The following is a 19,955-nucleotide window of genomic DNA, read 5'->3' on the forward strand; positions in this document are numbered from 1 at the left end:
GAATTTTCATGGTTTCTTCGTAAATGTTTTGTCAAAAACCGTTTTTAACTTCACTTAAAATGCCACGTAAGCTACGTAAGAATATACGTAAGAGGAAGAGAGCATTGAAACATCCAATAGTAAGACTGACACCACAACAACAGTTGCAACAACAAATGCTGAATGACCCCACTATGTTGCAACAAATGTCAAGCAATCCTATGCTTTTAAACCGAGTTTTTGGTGCACAGAGTGGAGGTTTAAGAGCGGCACTTTTAGCGAAAATGGCAGGCTATGGTGGAGCTGCAGACGGAACAGCCTATAACCCTCAAAGTCAAATGAATTTGAGTTCACTCAAAAATCAAATAACAGATGTCAAAAAGTCAAACATAGACATACAGAAGCAAATAAGTGAAAACGAAAAGAAACTAGAATATGACAGACACACAAAGAAACTCAATGAGTTAAACGTAGAGAAAAAGAAGAAAGAAGAACAACTGAAAGAACTAAGTACAGAGGAATATGCGAAAAAAGTGTCAGAAAAAGCAGCAGAAGTAGCAAAAATGGAACAAGATGTCATAAATTTGAAAAACCATACTACTCAATATAAAGTACTGAAAGATGAAGAGATAAAACAAAAAGCCCTGAAGACATATATGGATAGCGATGAGTATAAAAAAGAAGTTGAAGCAAATGTAAAGGCAGAAAAACTTTTACAGTTGCAAAACCAAACCGTACAGTATGAAAACTTAGCACAAGAAAGTAAAAATAACGACGCAGCCATGCAAAAGGCAATGAAAAGCGCAGAATATATAAAAGCTAACAATGACTGGTTAGATACCCAAGCCAACGCTAAAGCAGCCCAACTTATAGGGTCAATAAGGACAAAAATACAAGCGGATGAAGACAGTTCAAATGAAGCTTTAATGAATGCTGACTTTAAGAACGCCTTCGAAGCTCTTCATAGTAAGGTGAAACAAGTGAACGATTTCTCATCTGGAAGGAGGCTGAAGTCTGAAGGTTTCGACAAAGAGTTAAAAGAAGTAGCACAAAATATGACGAAAATAACAGATGCAGCAACGAGACAGGCAGTTCAGAGTGCCTATGACTCCGTTAGAGCAACTGTTGTGGAAAGTCAAGAAAAAGAGTTACAACAGACCAAAACAGACCTAGTAAATGCTTTCTTAAGAACGAAAAGTCAGGTAGGACATTACGCTGCAGATGGAACTTATATACCACCAAACCCTCCAAGAGAAGCACCTGCACCAGGACTACCTAGAACATTTACATCGTCACATGGACAAGAAAGTCTTGAAGATGAAATCTCAACAAAACATAGACGATGAAAGTCTTGACGAAGAAATCTCAACAAAACATAGACAAGAAAGTTTTGACAAAACATAGACAAGAAAGTTCATGAGAAATTAGATGAAGAAGAACTTGACAAAACATAGACGAAGAAATCTCAACAAAACATAGACAAGAAAGTTTTGACAAAACATAGACAAGAAAGTTCATGAGAAAACATAGACAAGAAAGTTTTGACAAAACATAGACAAGAAAGTTTTGACAAAACATTTACGAAGAAATCATGAAAATTCAAGAGGGTAGAAAAGAGGTTAGAAAAGAGGTTAGATCTAACCTTCTACCCTAAACATTATTTTTGGTTCATTTACGCTCATTACGATGAAGTTTGACAAAACATAGACAAGAAAGTTCATGAGAAATTAGACAAGAAAGTTTTGACAAAACATTTACGAAGAAATCATGAAAATTCAAGAGGGTAGAAAAGAGGTTAGAAAAGAGGTTAGATCTAACCTTCTACCCTAAACATTATTTTTGGTTCATTTACGCTCATTACGATGAAGTTTGACAAAACATAGACAAGAAAGTTCGTGAGAAATTAGACAAGAAAGTTCATGAGAAATTAGACGAAGAAATCTTAACAAAACATAGACAAGAAAGTTCATGAGAAATTAGATGAAGAAGAGTTAAAAACTCAGCCAGGAAGAAAGTAAAGCTTGGTCCACGTGGGTTCTATTATGACAAATAAATCCAACTATTCTATATTTTTACCCATATGAAATGTACGCCGCTCAGAATATAACGCCAACAGTTTTGGATGCCATGAACGGAAATGTTTCCGAATGGTATAACGAATGCGACAATGCCATTAGAAGGTCAGAAATAGTTCCTGGAACTTACGAATATACAACTGCTGTTTCTTATGGAAATGTAGGTGAGTTTGGTGAAGGTTCTTCAACAACAGTAGATATTGCATGCGACAGGTTTCACATTATTTCTATTGACAACTCATTCTTATACGTGGAACAAGACATTGAAATAAAACCTTCTGCCAAGTTGTCTGACAAGAAAGGTTGCAATGGAATTTTCTATGTCGGATACCAATATGCTCCAGAAGTTTTCATGGGATATAAGATATATTCTAACTCTGACTTAGTTCAAACAGTAACATGGGCAAACTATGAATGGTTCGCTTTGAGAAACTCAGTACAACCACAAGCTAGAGAACAAACAGACCAATATGCAACTATTGAGAAAATAAGAAGACTTGACCCTAACGTTCCAGGAGTTTATGTTGACCTTTCTGGACAAACTGCAGCAGCAGTAACCAAAGTAAAACTGAAACTTAGAGTTCCTTTGTCATCTTTCCTCATCTTCAGGTTTTTAAGATACTTGCCAAACTGGGCAGGAAAAATTTCTATTGAACTTACTCCAAGCAAAAATAACTTAGTCATTGCACCAACACAAGACCCATTCACTCTTACAGAAGTAGTGGGAACAAATAAAACGTCATTCGCCGACTTTTGCAAAGACAAAGTTGACTTAGACTTTGGTTTCTCAAACCTCAACACTGAAGTAAACTATTATTTCAATGCTGCTGGAACTGCTTGGGACCCAGTTAAGTTTACATGCGAAAAATTTGAATGCAAGAGAATAGAAAGCAGACTTGCAGTCTATATGTTGGACCCAGATATTTCAAATGCTTTAGCTGCCAAATATATTGCAGTTCCACTTATGTTCCCTATACACCAAATATCTGTCAAAGACTTTGCAGGTGAAGTTGGAAACCAAAGTGCTGACCCAGGTGCAAGAACAGATATTGCTTTAACAACTGCAATGAAACATGCAGATACTATGTTTGTACTGTTCAGACGAACTATAAATGACTATTCTTGTTTCTACAACCCTGGTATTAAATATCATATAAACATAGATGGCAAATATTATCCAAGAGAAGAATATTCTACAGTTGAGGATATGAGGTCATACAACTTGACATTAGATGCTATGAACTTTAACAACAACTTCACAACAACCATTAACCCTGAAATGCAAAGTTCTATTATGCCATATGTGAAAGTATGGACTCATACAGGAGGTCAAAAAACTCAATATACAAATGGAGACCGTTCAAACTTTTGGCTTGGCATTCCATTTGCTGACTCAGAAGACTTTATGGGTGGTATTTTCAACTGTTGGTACTGTACAAATACAATATACTGGTGACAGAGACGGTCCAGATGAATTGAGAGCAAAGAAGTTTACAAAACCAATAGCACTTTTCACGGAAGATGCTCTTTTGAAGATTCGTTCGATGAAACCTGCTGGGGCTCCTCAGATTGGCATAACGACAGCTTCCATCGAGCAGATTTTGGCAGCAGGTCAGTAAGTTGTTCTTGAACTGACTTCTCTCCGTCAAATATTGACAGTACGCCAGTTTTGACATAAAATTGTATTATAAACTTACCTTTAGAAATATCTGTAAGTTTTGTTGTTATATTTTTGTCTGCTTCAAGAACTTTCACCATTTCAGTTATACCAACTTTTTTTGCTTTATGAAAATATTTTGGTTCAGCAAAGACTGCTATTCTATAACATTTTCCATTGTTTGTGTAAAGAACTATTCTGTCAATGTATTTGTATTGTTTGTGTGTGTAAACTTTGTTCTGCTTCAATTCGAAGAGATATCCGAATACGTCCATATTTTTATTCGAAGTAAAATGTCATTTCCGAAAAATAGAAGCGTAAGTGTTTCAAAAGGTTTAATGGCGGTGGCAGATGTGAAGTTAAATTCACCAACTCAAACAAACAGTCAAAGTGTTGTTGTCAATGTCAAAGAAAGAGATGTTGAAGTGGGGAAACCATAAAGACGAAGATGGTATAACAATTGTTCCTGTAAAAGAACAACCAACATATCCTGAAGTTAGCAGAGACTTAAGTTCTGTTGCAGATATTCGAAACGACTACATGCAACTTAAAGACAAACTTAAAACTCAGGAGAAGATTTGTCAAGCTTTAGGTATAATGTTAAACTTGGTCGAACACAACCCTGTAAAAGTGAACTCATATGTCATCGCACCTCATGAAATTTTGAAAGAACTATTGAAACTTTTGACAGAGGCAGACGATATAAACATCAAAGAAATAGAACCCGACGTTAGTTGCTGTGGTGTTTCATATAATGTCATTGACAAGATATACGTTATGAAAGGAGGTGAAACGTTGAACTTAAAGTATAGTTTCCCAGACGTCATAAAAATATTTGACGACCACAACATTTCATTAAAATTTATTTGCTAAGTAAATGGCAGAAGACATAGTGGTTTATACTATTACGACTAAAAACCCTGAGTCATATAATTCTATAACAACAAACTTACAAAGTCCTCAAGGACGATATTGTAAACTAACCTTAAACACAATGACGACTAAAGCTTGTTTTGCTCTTTTGACACCAGAAGATTTTATTGTTGTGAATGGTAAAAAATACTCCTTTGAAGATACTTACTCAGATATACCACCAACAGGTTTTTGTTGACTTATTTAATACTTTAAGTACGGGTGTAAAATGTGCTGCAACTAGAGCAGGTTTCATTATGTTTGGATGTCCGACTGAGTTTACTATAAACAATATGAGCTATAATACAAAACTTATATCTGGTTTTTACTACCAACAGTTTCCTATAACAGGAAAAGGTGTCATACAAGGAATGTCTATTCCATTGACTTTAAGTACACCTATTTATATATTTGTTTCAAACTTAGGTTCAAAGTGTTATTCGAATATCGACAGAAACTACTATGACCAAAAGATACTTATGCGTATAAACAACACTTTCTCTGCTGGTTTGCCTATTGTTCATTCGAATGCAGAGTTTTCAGCTTTAGTAAACTCAAACACTTTAGCAAACATAAACTTAACCTTAGTTGACGCAAACTTTGTTCTGTAAAACTTTTATGTCCTATGTATTTGTCAATGACGGCAGAAAGTTTCGAATTGGAAGATGCAACTGGTGAAAGTATTGTACTACAAGAACAACTTCAACAACAAATAGCTCAAGAACAACAAATGGAACAAATGCAACAACAAAGTCAAGAATAAAAAAAATATTTTTTTTATTTTTATAAAAATGTACAGAATAGATGTTTCAGATTTTTATGACTTCCAAACATTCAGAAATATGTGTCCATTTCGAGACTATAACAAAGCAGTCGAGAATTTGAAACGTTTAGTCATTTATGTTGACTCTGCCCCAGAATGTTATGTCATGAAAGAATGGGATGTTGTCTTTAACAAACCAAGAGCAACAATAGTTTCAGAACAAGAATGTAGACAGAAACTTAAGAAAATAAAAGTTGTACAAGTTGGCATGAAGATGTTAGATGCTTGGGATATTTTATTGTCAAAGTTAGAAGATTTTTCAGTTCGTGGTATAAAGTTTTATACACCTTCTCCAAACTTCTATTCTATCTTCACTGGATATAAATATGAACAAGTAGAATGGAAAGAAAATATTATAAAAGCTTGGTTAGACCATGTCAAAGAAATTATATGCAATGGAAACGAAAAGGTTTATGAGTATATCTTATGTTGGTTTGCAAACATCTTACAACATCCAAGTGCTAAAAATGAAACTGCTCTCATTATAATTGGAAAACAAGGAACAGGTAAGAACACATTTTTTACAGATATTTTGTGCAAACTGTTAGAGGGCTATTCGAACCCTAATATGACAAACTTAGAAAACATCTGCGGTAAATTTAACTCTTCAATAGAGAATATGAAACTTATAGTTTGCAATGAACTTCAAAGTATAGATACAACAAAAGTTTTGAACTCAGATGCTTTGAAGAGTCTTATAACAGACAAAGTTGGAGTTGTTGAAAGAAAATATAAAGACCAAAGAGTTTGTGAAAATGTTGTAAATTTCATTATGGTTTCAAACAATGCTGTTCCGATGAAGTTAGAAAGTTCTGACAGAAGATATGTAGTTGTCAGAACGTCAGATTCTCATATGCAAGATACAGAATATTTTGACGACTTAGCAGAAACTTTGACATCTGACTTTTACAACCACTTGTTCTCATATTTTATGACATTAGATATTTCAAAGTTCAATCCAAGACAAATTCCACATACCGAAGAGAGACAAACATTGTTAGAAGCAAACAAGAGTGTATATGAACTGTTTATAGATGAGACTAACTTTGTGTCATTAGATGAAAGGTCATTGTACGACTCGTATAAACAATATTGTCAAGAATATGGTTATATGGCAGCTTCTAAACGTACATTCTTGGCAAACGTCAAAAATCTTTTAGACGTACAGAATGGTGTATATACAAAGAAAAATTTTTCTGAGTAAATTTTAAAAAAATATTTTTTTATCCGATAGAAAAGATGACAAAATTCATCTCAGTAAACAAGTACATGTCAGGACTTAAAGAAGAACTAGACCCATTCACATATTTGAATGTTTACTTCTACCATTTTGAAAAGTCTTCATTTGACAAAGTTTGGAACATCGAACCAGTTAAGTTTGCTATTGTGACTAAAAATGGTGCGAAATTTGAAGACTTAGACATAGAAGGTTTGTTAACAGTCAAAGAAAGTTTTGACAGAAAGTTCTCAAAACTTGAAGAAGGTAAAGCATACAAACTTGTTATACCTTATGAACCAAAGAAGACAGACGACTATGAATATTATGAGTCTAAAGTTGTAGAAGTTCAAGGTAAATTAGGTAAAAAGATTTTAGAGTCTAAGCCAGTGTTTACTCCTAAAGAGGAAGAGAACATTGACATTGACCCAGAAATGTTCTAAAAATAAAATTTTATTTTTACATGTCATATCTCCCCTTCTCTGGAACTGGTTCAGGTTCTTTCTTCTCTTCTACTTTTTTCTCTTTCTTTCCTTTCTTCTTCTTTTCTGGTGGAGTTATGTCAAACTTCTCCGAACCATATTTATGTAAAAGTTCTTTGTCCTTTAATAGCTCATCTATTCTGTTTTCTATTTCATCTTCAAGAACAGCGCATGTGTCTTCTTTGCATTCTAAGAATTTTTGTTGGACTTCATCTCTCCAAGAGGCGTCATCTCTGTCAACAAGTCTGTCATTGACAAATTTTAAGACTTCTCTGCTTAATGTTTTATGGTTCTTGTCATATTCCCAGAAACAGAACTTTAGAACAAATTCACCTTTCTTGTTTACACTATGTAAGATTTTATGGTCGACAGATGTTTTGCTGTCAAAAAGTTTGTCTCGAATATAGATAGCGAAATCGCTAGACATTTTCTAAAAGATAAAAATTTTAATTTTTCTAAAAATATGTTAGAAAAAAAGTTTGCTGACATTGACAAAAAATTTGAGAATGTTTTGAAGAAGAACAAGAGGAAGTTGGAAAATGCTCAGATAAAACCCATACATGACAAGTTCTTATTTGCTCAGAATGGTATAACAGGTCTAATTGCACCACCTGGGTCGGGTAAGACTTTCACTTATCTTAAAATGGCTGCACAACAACAAGAACTAGATGAGAAGAACCCATTCTATGAGTTAGTTGTTATTTGTAGTACTTCTGGTCAATTTGACCAAACCGTCAATTCGTTCAAAGATATTATAAAGAAGTCTAAGTTAGTATGTATAAAAGACTCTGAGTTGTTAGATTGGATAAAGAAGTACCAAAGAAGGGTTTTGAAGTACAATGCTATAAATGAGTATATAAATTCGAAGTTTAAAGACCCAAATGAGGAAATGCAGAGAATATTAGAGAAGAAACACTTCAGAAACAAACAGAAAGAGATAGAATACATTTCGAAGAAATTGCAATCTTACGATTGGAAGACATACCCTCATAGGTGTCTTCTTATCTTAGATGATTTCGCCTCTCATCCTTTGTTAAAGAATAGAGAACAAGACATGTGTCGAATTCTTAAGAAGCTCAGACACTTTAACATCTCAGTTGTCATTTGTGTACAGACAGCAAAGAGTTTAAGTAAGGATGTTAAAAGAATACTTACTGATATTATACTTTTCCCAGGATTGTCCGAAGACGATTTCATGGAACTTATGAAAGAGTCCATGGCAGGTAAGTTTGACAGACATGAACTCTGGGAGAAGTATAAAGTCATACAAGACCCTCATACTTCTTTCAGAATTCACATCTACGCAAACAAAGTTCAAATTGTGAAAGGTCAAGCTTGAAAAATCTAAGTGTTTAGTCTTAGTCTGTTGTGGTTCTGCAGCTTTCGGTTCTTCTGGCTTTGGAAGACATTCAGGAAGAGGAACGTCAGTCATCCGTTTGTGTCCTGTCGGAAGGAAAATTTTTTCCAGTTGTCGGGAAAATTTTTTCCTGTCGGAAGGAAAAATTTTTTCTGTCGTTCGACCAAAAAGTTCTCAATTTTCGAAAATTTGAATGGTTTACGGACGGACAACAGGAAAATTTTTTCCAGTTGTCAGGAAATTTTTTTCCAGTTGTCGGGAAATTTTTTTCTTGTTGGAAGGAAGAACTTGGAATGTCGGAAGGAAGAACTTGGAATGCCAGAAGGATTTGACAAGACAATTTACCTTATAGAGCTACCTGAGCCATCTGAAGTCAAGCGTAAAAATAAATGGTTCATCTACTCTGCTTGTTTGAAGTTGTCAAAATACTCTGTTATTTTTTCTTTCAGTAGCGGCAAATCTTCTTTGAAGGTAAGTATTGTACAACCTTTAATATCATAGTGTGTTTGAGGTAACGTATCTTGAACTATTTGTTTCACATCTTCATTTGGTGTCATTGAAATCGTAAGTTTTCGCGATAGAACCAATTTCTGTCAGATTTGTAAATCTTAGCAAGGTCGTAAAAGCTTTTGTTGTTTCTTCTGACTAAATGCAACATAACCATATCTCTGTCTTCTTCATTTTCCATCTCTTCAGTATAAATCATATACTTATAGTTCTTTTCCCTTTCCTTTTGGTACCGAACGTGGTATTCTTTCTGAATGCTTTTGTCTTTTGCTTCAAGCTTGTTTTCCATCTCTTCACGTTCTTGTCTATGAATTTCATCTAACATCATGAAAATATAACAAGCGTAACGAGGTGAAGCCCACATTGCAACAGCATTTACTAAAAGTCTATGAACATACCAACCTCTCAAACCAGGAGCCAAATTCTTGCGATTTTCGTACGGAATCTCTACCCTCGGTTTTCCGAGGGTAGCAAACATATGAGGAAATTCTTCTAAAAGTTCTTTTGTCTGTTGGTTTTCAAACCAATGAAATGCTTGCTTTGTAGAACGAAGAGCATTCAAAATACTTTGCATTTGGTACATGTCATCTTTGACCGAACGAATGAGACGTAACTGTTTGTTATACTGAACCCACTCATATTCTTCATTTATGTCTTCATGAACGATAGCAGTTGTTGTGTTCTCTGTTGTTGACATATCTGTCCTTACATACAAAATAAAAAAAATATTTTATAAAAAATTAGCGTTATTTTCTAACTTGCACAAAAGACCAAAAATAAACGCTTTACATGTATTTTTCAGCAACTTCGTCAAATAATTTTATAGCTTTCTCTATCTCATCTACTTCAAACGTTTCTTTACCTTTTATGGGAGCACCATACATTTTCTCAAACTTTTCAAGCAGTTCTGTTTCAGCAGCTCTCATATCGTTAACAAACACAACCTTGACTCTATTGACTGTACTGTCATATCTTTGAGTTATATTATATGTTCTTCCTATCTTATATCTCTTTGTATTGAAGTCCTTCGGTTTCTGAACGATGTAAAGTAAGCCTTCACTGCAACGTTCCGTATCGAATGAACCATGTGTTATGAAGTTATATCCAACAACTGGGTCTAACCATAACAAAACTATTGGTATAAGACTTTTGTCGATGAGATATGCTGCAGTTCCATAGAATCTTACCGATATCATAAGCTCAGGATTTCTTGTCAAAATTTTCTGAGTAGAAGCATTTTTAACCCAGTCGAATGCTTTCTTTCCAGATGGAGATATAATGTCTGACAAAGAATATTTCTTGTATTTCTTTGAGTATCTTACGTTTAAATCACCTATTCTAACCACTTTGGTGTCATTGTCTATCTTTTTAACTGTTTCAAACTCAACCTTTAACATTTTCTGTTCTTACATACAAGATAAAAAAAATATTTTATAAAAAACTAACTTTATTTTTTTTTCTATCTTAAGGAAATTCATGATTTTTATACAGAATTCGGCAAAAATAATGTTTAGGGTAGAAGGTTAGATCTAACCTCTTTTCTAACCTCTTTTCTACCCTCTTGAATTTGTCATGAATTTTCATGAATTTTCATGAATTTTCATGATTTCATCGTAAATGTTTTGTCAAAACTTCATCGAAATGAGCGTAAATCAGACAAAAATAATGTTTAGGGTAGAAGGTTAGATCTAACCTCTTTTCTAACCTCTTTTCTACCCTCTTGAATTTTCATGATTTCTTCGTACATGTTTTGTCAAAACTTCTTCGTAATGAGCGTAAATCAGACAAAAATAATGTTTAGGGTAGAAGGTTAGATCTAACCTGTTTTCTAACCTGTTTTCTACCCCAGTTATTTTATAAGCGTTTCACATGGTAAACGTTATTTTTGGAATTTTGTGAAAACTCAACGGTTTGACACAAGCCCTAAAAATTATTTTACTCAGAATTTTATACAGAATTCAATAAAAATATATTTTAGGGTAGAAGGTTAGATCTAACCTCTTTTCTAACCTCTTTTCTACCCCAGTTATTTTATAAGCGTTTTACATGGTAAACGTTATGAATTCGTGAGACTCTAAACAATTTTGTAGCTTCTATTTCTTCTGTCAGTATGTCAAAAGTTTTCACAATGCCGAAAGTTTCTTTATATTTCTTCTTGACATCTGAAAGAAGGAAATCGTCAGCTGTTGGATAGTTTTTGTTCAGAAATGTCAACATGTCCATTTTATCTTCTGCTGGTTTCTCTGCTTCTTTCTTTAAGTCAGCATAGTCGTTTCTCATTCTTTCTATCTCTTTGACAGAATAGTTATATTTCCTTATTGCTGCTTTACATTTTGAACATTGCGGGTTCATTTTTGCGTTATATTCTGAAACCTTACCTGCTAGTATGACTAAGGCGTCAATGGTTTTCTTTAACTCAAAAGTTGCTGGTTTTATTTGTTCGTTCCATATTTTACCTCTTCTATCTTTATCTCTTATCTGCCATACACATTCAGCAACTAACGAAACAAAGTTGTCGTAGGTCTTAAACTCCCCAGATTTATATATGTCAGAAACATTCTTATATACCATGTCGCAATCTTTGTCCATGACTTTGTGGTTGCAATGAAATCCAAGAAACTCATAGTTTACCTTTCGTATGAACTTCTTTATTTCTACTGAGTCAGTCAGTCCGACTTCTATTTCATCGAATTCTGGAATAGTAAGCTTTTGTTGTTGGATTTCAGGAAGTTTAGGTAGATGGTCAATAATATCCTGCATGTCGTAAAGATACTGTTCATTTTGTTCATCTTTCGCACAACAGTCCAAAGTACTTGTTAAAAGTTCTTGCTTTATCTTCTGGATTTCTGTTTCGAAAGTATATGAAGAAGGAATGAAGCTTTTCATTTCTACTAACATAGATGTTGGGTTCATGACTAGCGAGTTTGGTGCTGTTGTTGTTTGAATTGCTGTTGTGCCGATTGTTGACATTTCTGTTCTTTTATACAAAATAAAAAAATAAATAAAAATAAAACTAATTTTATTTTTTTCTATCTTAAGGAAATTCATGAAAATTCAAGAGGTTAGAAAAGAGGTTAGATCTAACCTTCTACCCTAAAATATATTTTTGTCTGATTTACGCTCATTGACGATGAAGAAGTCATGAAAATTCAAGAGGGTAGAAAAGAGGTTAGAAAACAGGTTAGATCTAACCTTCTACCCTAAATTATATTTTTGGTGTAAATTTCATGAGTTTTCGAGAGTTTTCGAGAGTTTTCTACGATGGTAGAAAAGAGGTTAGAAAACAGGTTAGATCTAACCTTCTACCCTAAATTATATTTTTGGTGTAAATTTCATGAGTTTTCGAGAGTTTTCTACGATGTTAGAAAAGAGGTTAGAAAACAGGTTAGATCTAACCTTCTACCCTAAAATATATTTTTGCTGAATTCAATAAAAATAAATGGTTCATTTACTCACAATATTTTTGTACAAAACAACCCCAAGCTTTTAACTTCTTTTCTGCAGCTTCTAATGCTATCTTAGCGAGTTCATATTCTCTAAATTCTCTCTTTAAATCTTCTTGTTCCCATTGGTCTAGTTCGTATGGCGAGTCTCTATAACCAGAACATATCTCACGTTCATGTTCTATTTGTTTTTCATGCATTTTTCTAACTTCTTCTTCGAACAAAGGTTTTGCATTCTCTACTGTATCTTCAAGTTCTTCTTCATCTAATTTCTCATGAACTTTCTTGTCTATGGAGTCCAGAATTTTTCCAACTGCTATACAATATTTTGGAGAAGCCCACATTGCTATATAGTTTACAAGTCTTGGGTCTACATACGTTCCTCTAACCTGTTTGATTTCATCAGGAATTCCTGCATGAATTTTGTATAAAAAGCAACCCGCGGAATTCCGCGGGTTGGTATATTCTTCACAAAATGCCTTAAAATACTCTTCCCAGGACTTATTTTCCAACAACCTTCTAAAGTCTTTCCTAAACTGCTGACACATCTTTGTTGCATTTATATAACCATCCTTGTCTCTACGTAAGACTTCAATACCGTTGTAAGTGCCTTTTGTGAATGTTTCGCCATTAGATTTGTTCGTGAACGTTTTTGCTTCGACTGTCATACTGTTCTTACAATAAAAATAAAAAAATATTTTTTGGTGGGACGTCGGACATTCGTTTGTGGCTTAACCGTCGGACCACAACGATAAAAATCTCGACAAAACATATACGATGAAGTCTCAACAAAACATTTACGATGAAGTCTTAACAAAAAATATACGATGAAATCTATTTCCTGTGTTGTTGTCAAAATGTCATGTTGTCACACTTTTTCAGAGAAGTTAAAATGACCGAGTGACCGAGTGACCGAGTGACCTGGTCGCCTAAAATATATTTTTTTCTATCTTAAGGAAATTCATGAAAATTCACCTGTTGAATTTTGTATAAAAAGCAACCCGCTGTTTTCCGCGGGTTGGTATATTCTTCACAAAATGCTTGTTTTGAGGTCGAGCCACTTTTGGCTCCACCGTATTCTTTCAACCAAAATATATTTTTGTCGAATTCAGCACAAAATTCATGAAAATTCAAGGGGGTAGAAAAGAGGTTAGAAAAGAGGTTAGATCTAACCTTCTACCCTAAACTTTATTTTTGGGTCATTTACGCTCATTACGATGAAGAAGTCTTGACAAAACATATACGAAGAAATTCATGAAAATTCATGAAAATTCATGAAAATTCATGAAAATTCAAGAGGGTAGAAAAGAGGTTAGAAAAGAGGTTAGATCTAACCTTCTACCCTAAACTTTATTTTTCAATACTTTTTCAGCACTTTTCCGTAGTTATATATGAAAGACAATTCGAGATAAAAGTCATAGTACAATGGAATAATATGTTGCACACCATTTGTTGTGAACCAAACTTGAAAGTCAGAGAAACTGTTACTAGGTGGTTCGTAGAATTTAGAAGCAAAGTCATAAAAGTCCTTACCAATACAAAGAAAACTGTTGTTGCTTGAACTGAAACTTGCATGACACATAACATTTTGAGGGTCAAACACGTTTCTATAAACCATCAAATCTGCTGGTGGAAGTATAAATTTAAAAGGACCGTCAGGTGGTAATGGTTCGTTCTGGTTTAGTAACCGAAGAAATGTGCCCAAGAACGTTTGTCTACTTCCCAAAATAAAAACTCTGTATCTCTTGGAGGGTTAATTTCAATCTTTTGAAATGAAACGGTGGAGTTCATCTTGTCATATTCTAGTTTCAGGTAGTACGTTCCATTTAGTAAAGAGTCGTATTTTTTTTGAAATTCCCAATAATATTTGTTTATTTGAGTTTGAAAGTCATTTAGAGTCTTCTCAAGACTTTCGTCTGAACGAACTGTAAAGATTCTCATTTCGTCAAATTTTTCTATTAGACCATCAGAACCTTTATACTGACCGTGAAAATATACTGCAAACATAAAGGCGTTAGTTCTATTTGAAAACAAAACTCTTCTAAATCCTATTGCCTTTGCATCTGAAGGACTTTGAAGCCAACGAATTGGATAGTCAAACCTGTATACTCGGGATAAAATTTCTTCATCTGAAATATTCCTACCAGCATTTGTAAAGATATAGTCTAACGGTTTTGTATCTGCTACTTTTGTTCTTTGTTTTTCAACCTGAAGCATTTAATATATGTAAAAATATATGGTTTTAAAAACGTTTTTACTTCATATTTCTCATCTAACAAACATGTTGTCTGACTGCTTGAGGGTTATGTTGGTATCGTTCGAACTTGACACTTGCAATTCCTTCAATTGCATTCAAAATGTCTGAGTCGGAGTCAAACATTTGTTCTCTCTTTGTAGTCTTGAAAGCGTCAAGAAGCATTGCAGCTGTTGTGACATTGCCATGTGCATAGTAAATGTGACCATCCAAATCTGTTATAGTCAATCTGAGATTGTATCCTTTCTTATTTCCGTCTTGTATGGCAGCAAGTACACCCATGAAGCCTTCTTTGTTCTTTCCTTCGTCAAAGTTTACTGTAAAGTCTCCACCTTGTCCAATTTTAGCACGAACTTCACGATACTTTTCATATGCATATCTTGTTCTTTCCATGGGAACATGTGCGTCTTCACCTTTTCCTTTTTTCCTTCTCAAAGGATGCAATTGTTCGTCATGTTTCCAGTAGAATCTGGCAAAGCCGTCGTGTCCTTCAACTTGAGGTTCACTAACATCGAAAGGCATGTCCATAAGACGTTCTTCTTCTAACCTCTCTAGTCTGTTTGGATAATTTGCACGTGCTGTTTCCAAATCCATTTCGTAGCGAAGACCAGACAATTTGTCATAGACTTTTATGGGTCTTCCCTTCCTATATTTAAACTTCTTCGAAACTCTCCAACCATATCTTTGCAACTCTGCTTTTATTCTAGCAGATTTTCTATCCATTCTATATGGGGGCATTTTTATAAAAATAAAAAAATATTTTTTTTCTCTTTACTTTACATAACCGCCTGCTGCCATAAGCCTTTGACGCCAACCCATACCAGCCAATGAAGGTTGACTTGGTTTAGTTTGGAAACTAAACTTTGGTTTTGGTTTCTTCAGTTTTTGGTTTCTCTTCTTCTATCTGTTTTTCGTCACTTTTCGGTTCCTCTGACTTTACCTCACTTGCAGGAACAGTTGTGTCGTCAACATCTTCATAAATATCATATGCCATTTGTTTTTGTTTTCCTTTCAACTTTTTGTGTTTGTTGTAAAGTTTAGAATATTTCGACTCTAAGTCAATGAGATGTTCTATAATGAACTGTTGGTCAGTGAAGTAAACTTTTCCATCTGTTGTCTCGAAAGCTCCTTCAGACTTCAATATTTTATTTGTGAGAGTCTGTTTCTTTTTGAGATACTAGCCGTTCCATTTTTATGAAAAGTGACTTTGTAGTTAGAGTTTGTATTTCCAGACCTGGCACTTTCTATTATTGAATTTTTCTCTTCATCTGTAAGTTCTTTGACAGGTTTTGACAATGGTTCTGAACTTTTTGTTTGTGGTGTCAAATCTACCGTTTCAACTTCTTCGGTCATTTCATCTCAGTAAAAAATTTTAGTTTGGTTTGTTTTCAACTGGTTGTTTAGGTTTTTTAAGTCGGTCTAAAACTTCCTGAGGTATAGGAAGAACTTGACAAACACGTTGTGTAACTGCTGGAAGCCGACAAATCCATCTTGAACTCATTTGTCTCAATGCTGTATTGTTCATTTCATCTCAGTAAAAAACTTTACATTCCCCACGTTTGAGGTGGTTGAGGTTGGTTATTGTTTACCCACTGTTGTGCATGGTTATATCCTCTGTTAAAGAATCTTTCACCTTGGTCCATATAGTGTCCTGCTTGGTTATAGTAGTCATTTGCTTTGTTATAATAGTTTCCTGCTTGTCTTCCTACATTGTCCATCCATCCTTGAACTTTTCCTCTTGTTTCAGGATTTGGAATAAGATTTGTTGCATCTCGTGCTACCTCCCAACCTTTCTGTACAGTTTGTATAATAGGTTGTGCTTTCTCTTTCAGTATACCTAATGTACTCAAAATCTTCCTTCCAACTCCAAATACACCTCTGGCTATTGTTCCCACTGCGGGCAAAAATCTGGATGCAACTCCTGCTAACGCGCCAAATAAACCCATTTCTTATGGGTTAAAAAATGACGAATCCAAACAAGGACCCTATGTTTCTAAAGCGACAAAGAAAGCACTCATGGTAAAAATCTTTAGTTCAACACCAAATGCTTGGTTTATGGATATCTTGGAAACATTCCGAGAGTTAGAACAGATGGACCACCATACTGGCTAATATTTGTCGGTCAAACACAAGATACTGTGAAGCATACCATTATGGTCCAAAAATATTTTAGATGTGAAAACTGCTTTGACAATATTCGTTGACAAATACCATCCAACAAAACTGACATCTGACTGTGAAAGTTCTTTCAAATCAGACGATATTAAAAACTATCTGCGTTCAAAAAATGTAAACCAATATTTCATTGTCGACCAAAACCATTCTGCTCTTGGTGTCATTGACGGTTGTATAAAAATGTTAAGAGACTTAAACCAACCACAAGGTGGTGAAGCAAATGAAATGTCATATGACGACAAATATAGACACTTCTCATGGCAAAGATGAGACAAGTTTTAAATATTTACAATAACCGTAAACAAAAAGGTTTGGGAAACCACTCCCCCGAAGAAATGAAAAAACACCCGACTTAGAGAAAGACTAATATTTAATAGTTTAGTCAAAAGAGACAAACAAGAAAGAATGCCAGGCTTCAAACTTAAGAAAGGTGACAAAGTAAAATAGAAATACCTAAACGCGACCCATATGAAAATACTATTGACTATGACAACAATGGGAACCCGACAGGTACTCACCTTCGTGTTCGTAAAAAGAAGAAAGTATACAAGAGAATATTATGAAGTTTTAGGCAAACATGGCAAAATGTACACACTGCAAGCAGAAGATAAAACTACTATTGTCAGACCTCGTTTCAAACTTGTCAAAGTTCAAGGTGGTATACTTTCAAAGACAGTTCCTAACAAATATAAGACAACTCCTGACGAATATGCTAAAGAAGTGGAACATGACGACTAAGCATTTCTATACCATGCGTAAACTGTCATGTAAGGTGGCATGTAGTCTTTACTTTGTCCCGTTGTTTGCGTATACCCTGAAACGCGATGTGTATGGTATCCACTTCCCTCAGTGTTATTCCAGTAACAATTTATAGCAAACTTAACGTCCTCTTTAACATCATATCCTTTACCTTTTGTCATTCCTGACCAATCCCAAAATCTATGACTATGCAAACCTGCTTCAGATGTACTTAAATTTATGTAGTGACTGTGCGCAGGTAAATTTGCACCTGAAATCGTTTTACTTCCACCTGTTTCCTTTGAAGAGTTTGCACAATACAAAAACCTGTCGACTATTTGAGTCCATGTTCCAAAACCCAGAACTGTTTCTGGTCTGGTAGAGTTCATTGACGTATAAATAGAGCCAACCGGGTAAATAAGATTCGGCAAAATTTGTTTAAGCACATTGAGTTCCTGTCTTAGATGTATAATACTATTGTCATTAGATATCAAAGTATCTACAAGACTTGTTGCCGGTGGTATTGTTGGAGCTTTACTTGGCAAGGTTGTGTTTAGTGTAATATCGTCTGCTGTAAAAGTTGTAAAACTTGTATGTGTATGGTTCTTGTCTGCTTTCTTCTCTAACTCATCGTTAACATAAGTTTTATCTGCTTTAAGGTCTAAACATCCTGAAACCCATCCTGTATTGGCTTTACCTTTTAAAATCTTCGATGTCCGTTCATGGTACCATTCAACCCTTTCTTTCATTTCGTTATCTTTTTCATCCACATATTCCTTATCCGCCTTCTTCACTAACACACTAGCCACCCATCCCTTATCTGCTTTCTTTTCAAGGCTGACGTTTAAGTCTGTTATTTCAGATATAGAATGTGTATGAGTCTTTTTAGAATATTCGTTTTCAGCTCTTGTCACTTCACTTGACATTTTATTGTCAACATATGTTTTGTCTGCTAGTTCAGGATGAGTATGTTCTTTTGTTTGCTAAGCATTGTTAGCTCTTTCTTCTTCTTTTGCTATTGCATCGTCTACATATTCTTTGTCAGCTTTGTTGCCAACATCTGCTTTCAAAAGAAGTTCATTTATAGGTTTCTCGTTTAAAGTTCCTTTTGTTGGATTTATACAGACAGTATGGTTCTTATTGTCTTGAAACAGAAACTCATCTGTCATTGGGTTTAATGTCAGTTTTAAGTTTCCTTCTTTCATGACTCAGATATCTTAGAATAGTTTGAAAAGTTTGTTGTGTTCTTATTTAGAGCTTGCATAATGAGTTGTCGGTTGTGTTGTATTTCTCTCATAGACGCTGTTTCATTTGACATTTTTATTCTAGATAAAATATGCTTCCAATAGAAAAAGAAAATTCAAGAGTTGCTACAACTAAACCATTAGATGAACTTTTTACGAATGTCGGTCAAAAGTTTGAGACAGAGACCGTAAAGCATGAAGGCTATCGTTTGACTACCCACTAAGATGGTTAAGAGACCCATCCGTCACAAAAGCTATTGGCTTTCGTAGAATGAAGTTCATTTCAGAAGCCATACATGGTTTCCCATTTACAGTCGGTTTTGAAGTTCGATACTATAACAAAGAAAACGTATGTATGAGAAATTTGAACAGGGAAAACTTTTACAAGTGAATTTGCTTGTAAACTTAGAAACAACTCTTCAAGCTTTTCAAGAAAAAATAAACGATATCTATCTCGAATATGCAAAACAGTACAACATTGACGAAGGAGAGTACCATCTCGATATTTTATATGACAGGAAAAATGCAACTGTTAAAATCAATAGAATAGAAGACCTTGGAGAAAACGTTTATATTTCTACAAAAATATAACAATTGGCATGGTATAGATTTATGAGGATGTTAAATCAGCCTGCAGCATATCCAGTACACCCAGACTTTTATGAAGTCGAAAACCCTAATGGAACATATGAAAATGTTTTCGACCCAGCTGCTATTATTGTTCATGCTTCATTTTCTGGCGCCCAAAACTCTTTCTTATGCTTGGCAAATGACTTTTACGAAAAACCTACAAAGTTATACGAACCACCAAGTGGAAGTATTTCAGACTTTCAAGTATGGTTTACTACAGATGGAAGAAAAAGAATAATTCCATTATACCATGCGTTTTACTTAGAACTTAGTTTCATATACAACTACTATCGAACGGTAAAAAATATAATTTTTTAATACGGTTGAAGGTGTTGGATTTGGTTGCCAACTAGACTGTGGTGCAGGTTCAGCTGTTGTATAACAGGAGCTTCTTCTTCTGGTTCAGGGTCTTTAGGTATAATACCAACGAACTGACCTACTCTTTTACCAATATTTTTGACTC

At 34.5% G+C, this 19,955-nt stretch overlaps 9 protein-coding genes and 4 pseudogenes across 13 annotated transcripts, besides 1 other annotated feature; 7 read left to right on the plus strand and 6 right to left on the minus strand.

Annotated features, from left to right (window-relative positions):
* Nucleotides 1–19,955: part of a mobile genetic element that runs on past both edges of the window.
* Nucleotides 60–1,325, plus strand: TVAGG3_0426030 (protein of unknown function, DUF4106 family; the record flags this gene model as incomplete). The annotated part of the gene is made up of 1 exon (XM_051233600.1): nucleotides 60–1,325. The coding sequence occupies one exon, from the start codon at nucleotides 60–62 to the stop codon at nucleotides 1,323–1,325; it is 1,266 nt and encodes a 421-aa protein (XP_051103330.1).
* On the plus strand, nucleotides 2,065–3,062 carry TVAGG3_0426040 (protein of unknown function, DUF4106 family; the record flags this gene model as incomplete). The annotated part of the gene is made up of 1 exon (XM_051233601.1): nucleotides 2,065–3,062. A coding segment is annotated over one exon (998 nt), but the record flags the coding sequence as incomplete, so codon positions are not given.
* On the plus strand, nucleotides 4,995–5,386 carry TVAGG3_0426050 (annotated as a pseudogene). The gene has a single exon. A coding segment is annotated over exon 1 (392 nt).
* TVAGG3_0426060 (uncharacterized protein) lies at nucleotides 5,415–6,650 on the plus strand (the record flags this gene model as incomplete). Its single annotated transcript, XM_051233602.1, has 1 exon — nucleotides 5,415–6,650. The coding sequence occupies one exon, from the start codon at nucleotides 5,415–5,417 to the stop codon at nucleotides 6,648–6,650; it is 1,236 nt and encodes a 411-aa protein (XP_051103332.1).
* On the plus strand, nucleotides 6,686–7,105 carry TVAGG3_0426070 (protein of unknown function, DUF4108 family; the record flags this gene model as incomplete). The annotated part of the gene is made up of 1 exon (XM_051233603.1): nucleotides 6,686–7,105. One exon carries the CDS (start codon nucleotides 6,686–6,688, stop codon nucleotides 7,103–7,105), a length of 420 nt encoding a protein of 139 aa, XP_051103333.1.
* Nucleotides 7,122–7,571, minus strand: TVAGG3_0426080 (uncharacterized protein; the record flags this gene model as incomplete). The annotated part of the gene is made up of 1 exon (XM_051233604.1): nucleotides 7,122–7,571. One exon carries the CDS (start codon nucleotides 7,569–7,571, stop codon nucleotides 7,122–7,124), a length of 450 nt encoding a protein of 149 aa, XP_051103334.1.
* TVAGG3_0426090 (protein of unknown function, DUF4106 family) lies at nucleotides 7,608–8,483 on the plus strand (the record flags this gene model as incomplete). The annotated part of the gene is made up of 1 exon (XM_051233605.1): nucleotides 7,608–8,483. The coding sequence occupies one exon, from the start codon at nucleotides 7,608–7,610 to the stop codon at nucleotides 8,481–8,483; it is 876 nt and encodes a 291-aa protein (XP_051103335.1).
* Nucleotides 8,900–9,705, minus strand: TVAGG3_0426100 (annotated as a pseudogene). Its single transcript has one exon. A coding segment is annotated over exon 1 (806 nt).
* On the minus strand, nucleotides 11,040–11,978 carry TVAGG3_0426110 (organellar and viral DNA polymerase type B; the record flags this gene model as incomplete). The annotated part of the gene is made up of 1 exon (XM_051233606.1): nucleotides 11,040–11,978. The coding sequence occupies one exon, from the start codon at nucleotides 11,976–11,978 to the stop codon at nucleotides 11,040–11,042; it is 939 nt and encodes a 312-aa protein (XP_051103336.1).
* Nucleotides 12,457–13,119, minus strand: TVAGG3_0426120 (uncharacterized protein; the record flags this gene model as incomplete). Its single annotated transcript, XM_051233607.1, has 1 exon — nucleotides 12,457–13,119. The coding sequence occupies one exon, from the start codon at nucleotides 13,117–13,119 to the stop codon at nucleotides 12,457–12,459; it is 663 nt and encodes a 220-aa protein (XP_051103337.1).
* Nucleotides 14,724–15,428, minus strand: TVAGG3_0426130 (uncharacterized protein; the record flags this gene model as incomplete). The annotated part of the gene is made up of 1 exon (XM_051233608.1): nucleotides 14,724–15,428. The coding sequence occupies one exon, from the start codon at nucleotides 15,426–15,428 to the stop codon at nucleotides 14,724–14,726; it is 705 nt and encodes a 234-aa protein (XP_051103338.1).
* On the minus strand, nucleotides 17,615–18,787 carry TVAGG3_0426140 (annotated as a pseudogene). The gene has a single exon. A coding segment is annotated over exon 1 (1,173 nt).
* On the plus strand, nucleotides 19,475–19,819 carry TVAGG3_0426150 (annotated as a pseudogene). Its single transcript has one exon. A coding segment is annotated over exon 1 (345 nt).

Source organism: Trichomonas vaginalis, chromosome V, assembly GCF_026262505.1.
Source record: "Trichomonas vaginalis G3 chromosome V, whole genome shotgun sequence".
In the NCBI taxonomy this organism is placed as follows: domain Eukaryota; phylum Parabasalia; order Trichomonadida; family Trichomonadidae; genus Trichomonas; species Trichomonas vaginalis.